This window comes from Phaenicophaeus curvirostris, chromosome 20 (assembly GCF_032191515.1).
Source record: "Phaenicophaeus curvirostris isolate KB17595 chromosome 20, BPBGC_Pcur_1.0, whole genome shotgun sequence".
Lineage (NCBI taxonomy): Eukaryota > Metazoa > Chordata > Aves > Cuculiformes > Cuculidae > Phaenicophaeus > Phaenicophaeus curvirostris.
Genome location: NC_091411.1, coordinates 3095679 through 3108116, shown reverse-complemented (window position 1 = coordinate 3108116; position 12438 = coordinate 3095679). Strand labels below are relative to the sequence as shown.

The following is a 12438-nucleotide window of genomic DNA, read 5'->3' as shown; positions in this document are numbered from 1 at the left end:
CCCCAAGCTCCTCAGGTTTGGGTCTAGGAGGCAGATCCATCAAACTTCTCATTACCAGTGTTTATCGACACCTAGAGCCCAAGGATGCTCTCGGTGGTCTTGTTTTTCTTGTCACACATTCAAATGTGACTTTAGGAATGCAAACCGCCAGTGAGCTCCAGCTAACTCATCACTCATAACATCCATGTTGATTCAAGTTAATGAGCTCTATTTTTAATTTCATAGAAAGTAATTTTTCTTTTTTCCTCTCTCTTATTTTAATTTTTTTGTAAGAGGGAGCACCTGCTCGTCCCCTCTGCCTTCCGCATGCCTGGAATCACGGTGCTATATGAGCTGTGCAGCCTTAATAACTCCTCTTCCTCTTTGATTTTTGGAAAAGGCAAGACAAAAATCCAAAAAGCTACCAAAGCAAAAGGAAAAAGGTAATTAAAAACCCCAAATACGCAAGAGAAAGGGTGCTCTGACACAGCTCTGTGTTCAAGGACACACACTGGTCTGAAAGGTGAACGTGCTGGGTGGGGAGCAGCGATGCCCACAGTGGGGACAGGCTGGGTGAAGGGTTCACCCACGCTGCCTGTATCACAGGAGAATAACCCAGGTCAGGCCAGCGCGGAGAGCAGATGGTGCTCACAGCCAGGTAAATCACAAGGTCTAAAGCACGCTGGGTGATGAAGAAAGAAAACAACCTGCCCACCTCCCATAAAGCAAGCAAAAGAGAATAGACGCACAGATGAAGCCCAGCCTATCAGCTCCAAAACCATTCCCAGCAGCAGCCGGCCTTTCCCCACATCTTTTTTAATCCAATGCAGGGGAGATGAGCTCTGGTGTTGCTATTCCTGTTACAGCCACCCCGTTTCCATGTGAACTCAGACGCAATGCCAGGTGTCAGCAGGTATTGCAATGCGGGGTCATCCTTTCCCTGGATTTCAGACCAGGGAAGGCTTGGCCGGTACCAGGTCCCTGGTGGCCCCTGGGCCACCACGATGCCTGCCCTGCACCTAAATGACAATCTGCAAAGCAACCCCAGCTGATGGGGGAGGGAACTGGAGGCACATGGGCTGTGTTTGGGAAAACCTCCTCCACACCGAGCTAAGGGCACCTTCAAGGACTGCTCCAGGGAGGAGGATGGCGGCTGTGTGTGGCTGCCTGTCCCCGAGCACAAGCAAACACCAGACGCAGCCACGTCTTGATGCTCTCAGCAAGAAGGAACTCATACCCCAAGATCACCCCCTCCAGATACACACCAGAACACAAGCCATAAGCATCTGAAAGCTCAGCCCAGGCGTTCGAAAGCCTGCAATATGTCACACCTCCAGCGCACACTGGCCAACAGCTCCCATCATGGAACCATCACAGAAACACAGCCCAGAGTCTGACCACAGATCACCTCTATTTCTTTGCTAAGTCAATAATGCATATCCTTACTTCAAACACCTGCCTGCAAACCCTACCTCTCTTCTGCTGGGGCTTCCTGTAAACTGGGAGGAACTTCATTTTCTTCAAGGACTTACCCTGATGCAGGACTAATGCCAAGAGAGGCGCTGAGAGCAGGGCCTCGAGCGCAGCCCCGCGACTGCCACCAAGAGAAGGGGCACCCAGGCCTTGCCACAGCAGCAGAGAAGGAGCCTCTGTCTCACAGGGACTGGCTCGTTTCCCCAACCTTTGTTGCAACAAGGAAAGGTCTTGATATTCCTGCTATTAAAATGACTCATACTGGAAGCCCCAGATTTCCAGCAGGTCATTTCTACCCTTCCACTTCTCAGCCATTCTTTACTTCATAAGCACCAACCCCAGTCCCCAAATCAGCCAACGCTGTCCCCTCCAGAGCGGCGTTGCTGCTGCTCAGCCCTCAAGGCCTGAAGAAAAGCAACTCCGGAGCCCTGGAGTCAGTCAGACCTCAGCAGCCAAAGACCAGCTCCCTCCTCCTCGCTGGGGCAGCCAGGAGACCAGGCCCTGGCCAGAGGCAGGAGCTCCCAAAGCAGAATTTCCAACGCCAAGAGAGAAACCAGAAAACAGAAGACTGGGTGCCAAGGCAAGGCTGACCGAGGTGGCACCCATGGGCTCTCCCAGTCCCTGCCTCAGACACGACCCTCACACCACAGGCGGTGGCTTTACAACTTCCACGCCTTGCTCTGAAACAAACAAGATTCAGCATCAAGGTAGAAAAGAAAGTAACAATTTTAAAACAAGTCAACTACGAAGTCTGAAGCATTTTGAGCTACAGGAAACCCCTGCGAAGCGCTCGACGCCTCTTCCCCCCAGTCCAGCGCTCTCCCCTCCTGGCTCCATCCGCCCCCAGCACCGAGGGGCACCCACCGCCCGCCCCCGCTGCCCATTCATCCCCACCGCCCCACGGCTCCACCCAGCCAACTTGGAGCAACTTCACCGCAAGTGTGTCAATACCTCCATTTTTTTTGTGTGTGGGTGTGGGTGTGTGTTGGGGCTTTCCCCACCCCCCTCTCCCCTCCCTTCAATTCAGAGCAAACTTCCCTTTCTGCTCACTCTCCCCATGCCCCAATCCATCGGCTCCCGATTGGCAGGGAAATCCTATACCCACCCTCGGAGCGGTGTCTGCTCTTGCTGCAGTCCCAACAAAGCCAACTGCCAAGCTCCGGCTGCTTCACAATAAGAGTCTCACTCGCTCAATTCTCTATTTTTTTCCCTCCTTCCCCCCTTTCCCGCAGCCATCCGCCTCCATTCCCTCACCGACTCCACTCTGGTTATTAACCTGCCGGGGCTGGAGAGCCTCCATATCGAGAACAAACCACCAACGATGGAGAATTATCCTCCTTTCCTTTGTTTTTTTAGGTTTTAAAGAGAAGAGAAAATGACTGCATCTTAGGAAAGGCTGTTGAGGTCTTTGAAAGGGCTTTAAAAGCCATGAGGATCCAAGCAGAGGAGCTTGTGCTGGTTTACTTTTTCCTCTCCACCTCTGTTTACAACAAAACAGGCTTCTACTCCTCTGTGAGGTCTTTGGAGGGGATGGAAGACGGGCCAGACCGGCCAAGGAAGCAGATGACTAGGAACTACAGTGGTGCCTTTAAAACCAACAAACAAAAGCCCATGAAAAAAAAAAAAAAACAAAAGCTGGGAAACACAGAAAGAGCTTTCTTAGCCTCCTCCTTGTCTTTTTCATCAGCCATCTGGGTTCCCTTCCCAAAGGTTTGATAGGCACAGGAGATGCGTGCACAGCAAAACCCCAGCACGTTGCAGCTTACCCAGCCCAAGAGACCAGGGAGCTGCATCCCGGAGCAGAGCTCTCCAAGACAGGAGAGAGCAGAGGTTGGTGTGCTCCGACAGCCACCTTCACCAGGGCCATTGTTTTTGTCTTAAAAACCAGCTGTCTGGGACCCCAGGGCTCTGCAGCAGCCTTGCTCCCATAGGAGCCCTGCAGCCAAGCTGGGTCAGGCTGGAAGAGGGCTGGGGGCAGGCGGACCCCTCTGGTACTCCGCTCGCTCCCATTCGGAGCAGCCACCTCACCAAGGCACCTGCCCGCAGTCCTGCGGGATGGGCAGCACCCACCCTGCCCGGCCTGTGAAGCACACAAGGCAGAGCTCTCAACAAACGAAGCAACTCTACCAGCAGAGCCTCCTTCACTCATTCTTTCCCTCCCTTTTTCCTCCTAAACAGAAAACCCAACGTAACCCAACCAACCTGCTCGAAACAACCTTTGCCTTAAAGAGAAGACAAACATTTTGTTGTTAATTATAGAGGAAGTAATGATTAAGGAAATGCTGGTAGAAACGCTGCTTTCTTTTGGAGGCACGTGAAGGCTGCTCGTTTCAGAGCTCGGCGCTGCTCAGGTCCTGCTGTGCCCCAGCAAGATCTGGGATCACGGCTCACGGGGACGCTGACTTTAGAAGCAGCAAAGCATTTGATCTGGAGAAGGAAAGCAACACAAGCACCAGCATACCTGGCCTACAAAGCAGTCACCAGGCTCAAAGCTCCATTTTTTTTTTTTTTTTAGGTTAAGGCCACTTCCTTATAAGCCTTGTGCTATCATGTGAATATGGAATTTTATCTGCAGCTCACAAGCACTGCCCTCAGCCTGAAGTTTGTCCCCACATCAAATTCTTCGCAATTCTTTTGTCTCCTGAATGCCTTTCATCCAGACTCTGCCATAAAGAAAAGAAACATTTCCTTCTCTACCCTAATGTCCTCTCTCCTATTCCTGCCACACAAATCAACTCCTGAAACAGAGGGAAGGGTAGAAGAAACGAGGCGCGAGTCCCTGCATGCAACAACAACTGGGAACAAGGAGACAAGCGCATGAAATACAAGACTTAAAAGTGACTTCTCACACAACAACGTGGCTCACACTGGGGTGCAGGCTTCAGGCAAGGGGGGTTGCAGAGCCTGTGCCACTCCTGTACAAGGAGATTCAGCCAACAGCCAACAGCCCTAGCACGGATCGGCTACGCTTCCTCACCACTTCCATACTGGGAAGCATCGCAGCCATCTCGCTGTGCCCCAGCAGAGTTAAAGCCAGTGCAACTTGTGTGTGCAGGCAAGAGTAAATCCAGTGCAGACAAAGGCACCTCTTCCTTCCACAGGCTGAGGTTAGCAGGGAGCACAGCCGCTCCCAGCCTTCTCCCAGCACCCGTGAGGGGAGAGGGGAAGGAAACCCTAAAATGGAGACCAAGGTGCCTCACCACCTCTAGCAAAAGCAAACCAGCCACTCCAGAAACACCTTGTCCTCAGGAAGACGTAGCAAGGTTCAAACCACAGCACCAAGAGGAGCCTGGAGCTGACAAGCTGCAGCGGCCCAGGCAGGGGAGCTGGAAGGCAGCTCTCTCCCATCACCATGGCTCAGGCTCCTCTTCAGCCTCCATGCTCCTCTTCCTCCCACCCCCAAACCGCCACAGCCAGGGGAGCAGCTCCCTCTTCCCCTGCCCATCCTTCGGGAGAAGGGTTCATCAGGGCAGCCGAGGAGGGAAACCCCACGTGGGCTTCCCCTGGGACCTGGAAGGCCTCGCTCAGCTCCCACTCCACCTCCGTCGGGGTCACCTCCAGCCATCCAAGGCCAGCAGCAAGACAGCGACACCTGCGAGCCGGGAAAGCGGACAGGGAGAGGGAGGAAAAGAAGAGACAAGAAAATAATAATGATAATAATAATCAAACTAGCACCCTCGGGCCTGTCCGTCTAACAACTACAGCAAAACCTCACCAGGCCTTTACTCTCCCAGCACCCGCAGTCCTAGAGGTGGGCGACGCTCACCCCCTCTCCTCCACGGCCTACGGGCTTCGTCCCCGGCGTGGGGCCTTTATTTTCTGCTCTGTCATTAAGAGTGGAGCCTGGTCTTTTCCTTCAATCCCAAGAATTGCAGGGAATTAGATCATCTTTCCCGGCTGGCCTCCCCCTGCCGGCAGCTCCCGAGCATGCTCAGCTCGGCCTGGCGCTGCCATTTCATAACGCATTGTTTACAGCCGCACGCTGACCTGCCATCTTTCCTCGGGAGCTGAGCAGCCGGCGGCCGCCTCCCCACCCAGCCCCGCGCCACCAAAACGCACCCAGCAGCAAGGGAATGGCCCCAGCGTGGAGAGGAGCAGGCTGGGGGGTTGAGGTGGTGGGTTTGTTGTTTTGGGGTGGGTTTGTTTTTCCTTTTCCTTCCTTGATTTAGGTCAAATCCACCTGCTTTGGAGGGAGAAGTTAACCCCTTTGGGGGTTGGGAGGAGGACAGGGCTCGCAGAGCTCGATGCAAAATGCCAGCCATGATTTTTAGCTTCTTCGAATCACAACTGTGCTTCGATGTCACCTAAAAATATAACATCCAGCTTGGTCTGCCATCCTCTGTCAAGCTTTGCTTTGTGAGAGAAAGGGTTGGAGATAGGGTATTTCCTTGAATAAACATATTGGCTCAGTCCCAGCACATACAGTTTTCTCCTTTAAATGCAAACCAGAGTATTTGTGCAGGCAGACAGGAAAATGAGGAGAGGAGGAGGGGAAACGTTCCTCATTTAACACCAAGAGCTCCATGAAACGCCTTGCAAGGTTGCTCTGAGCCCCTCTCCATTCCAGTCCTCTCCCTCTCCGTGCTGATCATACTTTACCGGTGAAAGCAGCTCTGACTTATGACGGAGAGAAAATGCCAGAAGAGCTGGAGATTTCCTCATCCTTGGAACAAGGACAAGTTGTAAAAAGCTTCCTTTGCGAAAGGCTTTGGTGCTGTATGGCAGCCTTGCAGGGAAGACGCTTGCACGTCACATCTTCTTAACCCCCACCACCTCGACCCTTCTCCACCATGACCACCAGCCTTCCCCCTCCTGATGGGGACCGAAGGAAGAAGAGAAATAAATTACCTGCTTTGGGGGAAGCAAGCTGTTACATTGGATCCCAGAATGTTTTTTTTTAAAAGCTCACTCTATTTTTGCCCCTAATTTTTTAAGGACACTTCCCAATCAGCTCGTAGAGAACCCGAGCTTCGCTCCTGCTGCCTTCCTGACTACTGTAAATCCTGGCAGGCAGTGCCTGTCCTCCTCCTCTGCTCCTCCAGGACCAATGGCACCGTACAGCTAGCCAGACGTTTCCTCCTCCACCCAAGAGACCACGGAGCTCACACAGGCACAGGGAGGGAGGGATTCCACAGGAGCAAGGGAAAAACAAAGGGACATAAAGGTCTTCTTTGCAAAGAGGGGTCGGTGTCCAAACTCTAAATTGGCAGCAGTCGAAAATAACTGGCTGGAAATTGTCAGGAAAGATTGTACATTCAAGATTTGCTTCCAGATCACTGGCACTGCATGTCACGGCAGGAACATATGGTCCTTCGTGCCTGGGAGTGGGGAGCACACGCTGACACCACCCGGAGCCTTTTGGCCAAACAAAAAGCAAGGTAACTCTCCCACCACAGCAATTCCTTGACTGTTCTCAGCTCCTGGAGCAGGAAGGGGAGAAGGAAAAACTTGAAGGAAAAACACCAAAGGACAACACAAAGACGAGCAGCAGGAATCCAGCTGTCCCTCCTCTAAACCAGCTGGCCAGGAGAGCAAAGCTCCTTAAAACTCCTTGTTTATCCAAATAAAACAGCTCCTGCCATTGCATGAGATCCTCTTGCATTGAGAGACGTCAGGCAGCCTGGCTGCAGCGCTGGCAGAAGGAGCCCTTGGATGATTGCTGCAGCCCAAAGCCCCAGGTCCCGGACCTGCATCCCTGCTGTGAGGCCCAGGGCTTCTCAAACGGCAGCGTGGTCAGCAGAAAATGCGCCCTGTGCACACTGCAAAGCCCAGCTCTGTCCAGATATGCTCTTGGGAAAGAAGAACTCGTCCTGACATTTAAAAGTCAATTAAATGCATGCAGGGGGCAAAGCCCAAGATCCCAGGGCCCCAGTTTGGGGCTCTTAACCCTTGCTGAAAAGCAGCACCAAGTCCAGACCTCGGGTTTCTCTCTGCCCTCCAAAGTAGGTCAGGCTCATTCAGCATCTCTGCAGATGCTTTCAAAGGACATCAGCCAGCAGGGATGAAGCAGTGTTTTCAGCTGGCTGGCACGCTGGTGTCGTTGTGGTCACCACCACACAGGGAGTACACGATGCACACCTCCGTGGCTTCTGGTTGCTTGTTTTCTCAGCCTTCATCAAACGCCAAGCACATTTTTCCCTGGATGGGAGCTGATCAGGCAGCACGCCAAGGCCTCTGCTCTTCACTGTTGAAAAGAAATCTCATTTCTCTCCTCGTGACTTCTTCCGATGCCTTTTCCTGTAGCAAACATCTTCTAGATGACGAACAATGAGCACATTTATAGTCCAGTGGAGACACAATAGGTATTTAGATCCGGTATCACAGACTAACCCGTAAGCTCCCTAATCTTTTAAATGCCATCCTCACAGCTCACTCCTCCAGTGTAAATCCAACATTGGTTCTGCACGGTGCAGGTGGGGTCTCCCTTGAGCCCAGCAAAGTCAGGCTGGTGTTTTGCCTCTGGGCAGGGGTGCCGAGACCCTCCACACCTCCAGGATCATTGGTGTCCACCCCAAGTCCCACCACATTCCGTGGCAGCCAACTCGGCCGTCTGCATTAACACAGACAGCAAAAACCCAAGAGCATGGCAGGACCAGAGGCTGAATTCAGGCAACATTTTAAATAAGCTGCAGAGCTGGGCCTCCTCTCATGAACTCAACTAGGGAGGTTTCATTTTAAGCAGCCGCTCCCTTAGATTGCTTCTACTATTGAAAAAAAAGAAAGACAAGCAGAGAGAGGGTAGGAAGCCACTCTAAAAATGAAAAAGATTGTTTCTTCCTGCTAAAACTATGTTTCCTCTTGCTTCCGACTCCAAGAAGCAAGCTGTAGGCTTGCTTGATGCAAGCAAGATGTTGCCAAAGAGACCTAGAGAGGAGCTGGCACGAGGCCACAGGCCCTCTCCTCCCCTTGGGAAGTTCAGTCTTCGAGCATCTCAGGCACCCCAGCTTTGCTGCTCTTGCTTACAAAAGCTGTGAGCAGGGAGGGCTCCTGGGAGAACCACATTTTCCAGAAACTTCACACTTTAAATAAATAATAAAAAAAAAAAAGCACACACACAAAAATTCCACCCCCAAGCAAGCCTCCCCATCCCAGAAGACAAATAAAAGACCACCCGGATGGGAGGGAACAAAGCCCAAGCTTCCTGGGAGCCAGGCAGCGTTGGATGCTGAAGTGCCCGCAAGCCCTTGGAGCAGCACAAGGCAACAACCGCCCCAGCCCAGCCTCCTCCCGGCTGCCATCCTGCGCATGGGGCAGGGAAACGCATGTCTGGAGGAACAAATAACTAAACAACCCCCTGCCATGATTCCCCCAACTGTCCTCCTCCTCTCCAAGACTTCTCCTTCCCCGGCGGGGAGCCGCGCGTCGCGAGGCCGGAAGGTGGATCCTGCTGTACCTGCAGACATCTGGTGTCTTCTCCTGGGGAAGACTCCAAGAGTTGCATATGCCAGATCCTCATGAGCAGTGATTCAGTTTCTGCTCATGTGATAAAAGCTCCCTCTACAGAGTGAGCATGCCCAGAGGAGACCATTTCACTGCTCCCTCCAAGCTGCAGCCATTTCACAGAGAACCTGCCGGCTCCAGGGCGTCCATTGGAGCGCGATTATCCCGGGGATCCCGGGGACGCCGGGGACGCACCGGTAATGCAGATCATCTGTCAACTTTCTGACAGGGTGCCAGGCCTCAAAACTGATCACTCGCCTAGGAAGGGGGTTAAAAAAAAAGCCTTTATACCATAGAGCCAGGTGTTCTGTCTCGGTGGCCTTCAAGAGCTTTCCCCACAGGAAAAGAAGGGATGGGGAGGGATGCTGCGTGGCTTGGGGATGCTCCCATCCTGGTTTTGCCCTCGGAGAGCTGCGATGTAGGCACTTGGGTTAAAGTGGTTCAGGCTGCAGTGTCCAACTGCAAGTGCATCCAATCTGCCGAGCTGAAGGGGAGCTGGCTTTCACTCCGGGGATTAATAAGACAACCTGACCTGGTACAACCAACCTTAAAAGGGTATCACAGTCATTAAAAAGAAGGGAGGGAAAGTATCATGAGGGGAGAAAACTCTAATGAAGTGGTAGAGCTTGCGAGGTGCAGAACTCCGAGCTCATGTCAAACCATAGGATGCAGCTGGCCCAGCAGCAAGATAAAAGAAGACAGTTTAGCTTCAAAATAAAAGCAGTTTGTGTCTGTTCCACTTAACAATTAAGCATAAACTCTTGGCAACCGTTGTATCTGCTCAAGCTCCCAGTAAAACTGCCGGCGCAACTTGCAGGAACATCTGTAAGCAGAGATCGGCTGGAAGGGATTCAAGCACCAGACTGGCATTTATGGGAGGCAGGAGAGGCTGCCGGAGCTGCGCATTGGGCTGCAGAACCTCCCTCCTGAGCAGGAGGAGGGCAGCCGGCAGCCTCAGCGAAGAGTCCAGAAGGAAGAGGAAACTCAGAAATGGCATGAGGCACCACCCCACTCATCCCTGGCCAAGGGAAAACAGGCTTCCCAAAAAATAAGAGCACAGCAGATAGTTCTCTTTAAGAGGAGGAATTGAGCTGAGTGCAGTTACCGTGGGCTGGGGGGGCAGGGAGCAGCCTGCACTGTAAGGAGGAAAAAAGACATCGAAACTCATCTTGAGGTCTTGAGGAGCCCAAGGATTTTGTTTGCCTTGCAGCAAGCACACTCAGGCCTTCAGCACAAGCACGAAGCCATCGCCTGCCCTGCTCTCCCCATCCCGTCCTCTGCTGGGCATCGCCGGAGCGTGCCCTGCCACGGCGTTATTGCAGGCTGGAAACATCAAGGAGCCACATTCTCCTGCTCAAGCAGCTCCTTCACCACCATGTCCAGGCACATTTGTAAAGCAGCAACAGTTAAAGCAGCAGCAGAACCTGCAATGGATCGGCCTCGGCGACCAGGGTGCTGCTTTTCTCTCCACACACTGGAGAATTTCACTCCTAAACAGTCAAACACACCAGCTGAAGATGACTGGAATTCACAAGCAAGGAGTATTTGAGTGATGGTATAAAGCAAGAAGCACTCTTTCACCCACTAGGCTGTTGTTTGATGTAAATCTTAAGTTTTAATATACAAAAAATGAGATTTTCCTGGCCTTTCTATCAGTCGCCAAGAGGCGCAGAGGTAACTCTGAGGTAACTCATTTCAGACAAATCGAAAATCCGCAAACAAAAGCAACAAGCACCGACTACAGAGGCAGCAGTCGTCTCATCCTCCGCATCAAAGAGGACTCTACTTCAAACCAAAGATGGTTTTAACACAGTTGATACACTGCCCTTCCTTGCAGCATGAAATTACCAAGCTTTCATTAAAAACACAGAAATAGAAACAAAGATATTAGCAGAGGCAGTGTCAGTGCTCTGCCACAGTCAACATCCCCTCTCAGAGATAAAACAACGACGGTGAGCCACGTCGCAGCCTTCCCGCGCTCACCGAAGGGCAGTGCTCCCCAGCGCAGTGCAACACTGGGCATGTTTGTTCTGCCGAGGTTAAATATACACTGGGAGCAGGAGCTGCCAGAGAGGTTTTTCCCATCTCACGGCCATCCTTGAAAGCATTAAACAGTCAAAAAATAAGCAAAGCCGATCAGGGTATTGCAGATGCTTGAATGACCAACTCGAGCCAAACAGTTGAACGGCGTCATACCAGCATCTGCACAGGGGATGTGCGTGCGTTGACCTTAAAATTATAGCATTGGGAAGGAGATTTCAGCCCAGCGCCACACAGCTGAGCCTGGCACTGCCCGATCTGTCGGCTGTTGGGGAGGTGCCCCACGACCCCCTGTCTCCCCCACCTGCAGGGCTCAGGTGCTGCGGGCGCAGGTGGGTCACGGACCAGCGGAGGACAATGGAAATGGATCCAGAGGAGGACAAGATGATCCGAGGGCGGGAGCACTTCTGCTATGAGGACATGCTGAGAGATTTGGGGGTTTTCAGCCTGCACAAGAGAAGGCTGCAGGGAGACCTTAGAGCAGCTTCCAGTACTGAAAGGTGCTCCGGGAAAGCTGGGGAGGGACTTTTTACAAGGACAGGGAGTGATAGGACAAGGGGGAATGGCTTTAAATTGCAAGGGGGAAGACTGAGATTAGATGTTAGGAAGAAATTCTCCTCAATTCGGGGGGGAGGCCCTGGCCCAGGTTGCCCAGAGCAGGGGTGGCTGCCCCATCCCTGGAGGTGTTCAAGGCCAGGTTGGATGGGGCTTGGAGCCCCTGATCCAGTGGGAGGTATCCCTGCCCATGGCAGGGGTGGAACTGGATGGGCTTTGAGGTCCCAAAACCCAGACCACTCTGTGATTCTAGTGTTGTAGGATGAGCAGCAGCCCATGTCAGGTGAAGCTTTCCCCTGATTCAACCCAAGTATTCCCCAGCAGCTTCCCCCAAGCCGGTACGAGAGCACAGCATCCTTCATTCCAAACATCCTCTACCAGACACCATACAGCTACCAGGTATTTCCACTCCAGCACTCTCTGCCCTCCGTTCTCTGATTCAAGGCTCAAACACCCCTTTCAGAAATCTCATGTTTTCAGCAGGAAGGCAGCAGCACAATCACCTCCCTTCACAAAGGACACTGGGTTCCTCTGGGTTTTTGCTTAATTACACCATTACATACGGCATTTTCACAGCTCCCTGGCAGAGGAAGTACAAGTGGGAGGCAAGGGGAGAGTTTTTTCTATAGGAAGAACAATATTTAGTCTGGAAAATACAGGAGAGTTTCCTTATTTCCATCAGATTCCTCCTCTTACAAACCCTCCAGTTGCTCACATCTGAAGCTCCTTTTCAGCCTCCTCAGAAGCAATCCGAAAAGAACAATAAGCTGAAGGGGCTTTCCATATCAGACCAGTATTTCTGCTGGATTTGCTTCTGCACCACTAAATCACTCCCAGCTCCACCACAAGCTGTTAAAATGCCTCCTTCCCTCCTTAGCCATTATGTACAACATTCCTAACCAGAATGCCCATTCCCAGGACACACTGAGTGTCCTCAGCATCCTCCAAGGG

At 52.3% G+C, this 12438-nt stretch overlaps 1 protein-coding gene across 9 annotated transcripts in view; it reads right to left on the bottom strand.

Moving 5' to 3' along the window:
* Positions 1–12438, bottom strand: part of EHMT1 (euchromatic histone lysine methyltransferase 1) — a 124250-nt gene that overhangs the window by 63386 nt on the left and 48426 nt on the right. Inside the window, exon 1 of one of the 9 annotated variants that reach the window (XM_069873002.1) lies at positions 8846–8907. The exons of 4 other annotated variants lie outside the window; for them this stretch is intronic. In XM_069873002.1, coding sequence (XP_069729103.1) covers positions 8846–8893 — 48 coding nt within the window. In that variant the 5' untranslated portion in view covers positions 8894–8907. Of the gene's footprint in view, positions 1–282; positions 399–4962; positions 4984–5167; positions 5308–8845; positions 8908–12438 lie in introns of those variants that run through there. 4 more of the 9 variants (XM_069873005.1, XM_069873009.1, XM_069873011.1 and 1 more) reach the window with 4 other exon arrangements.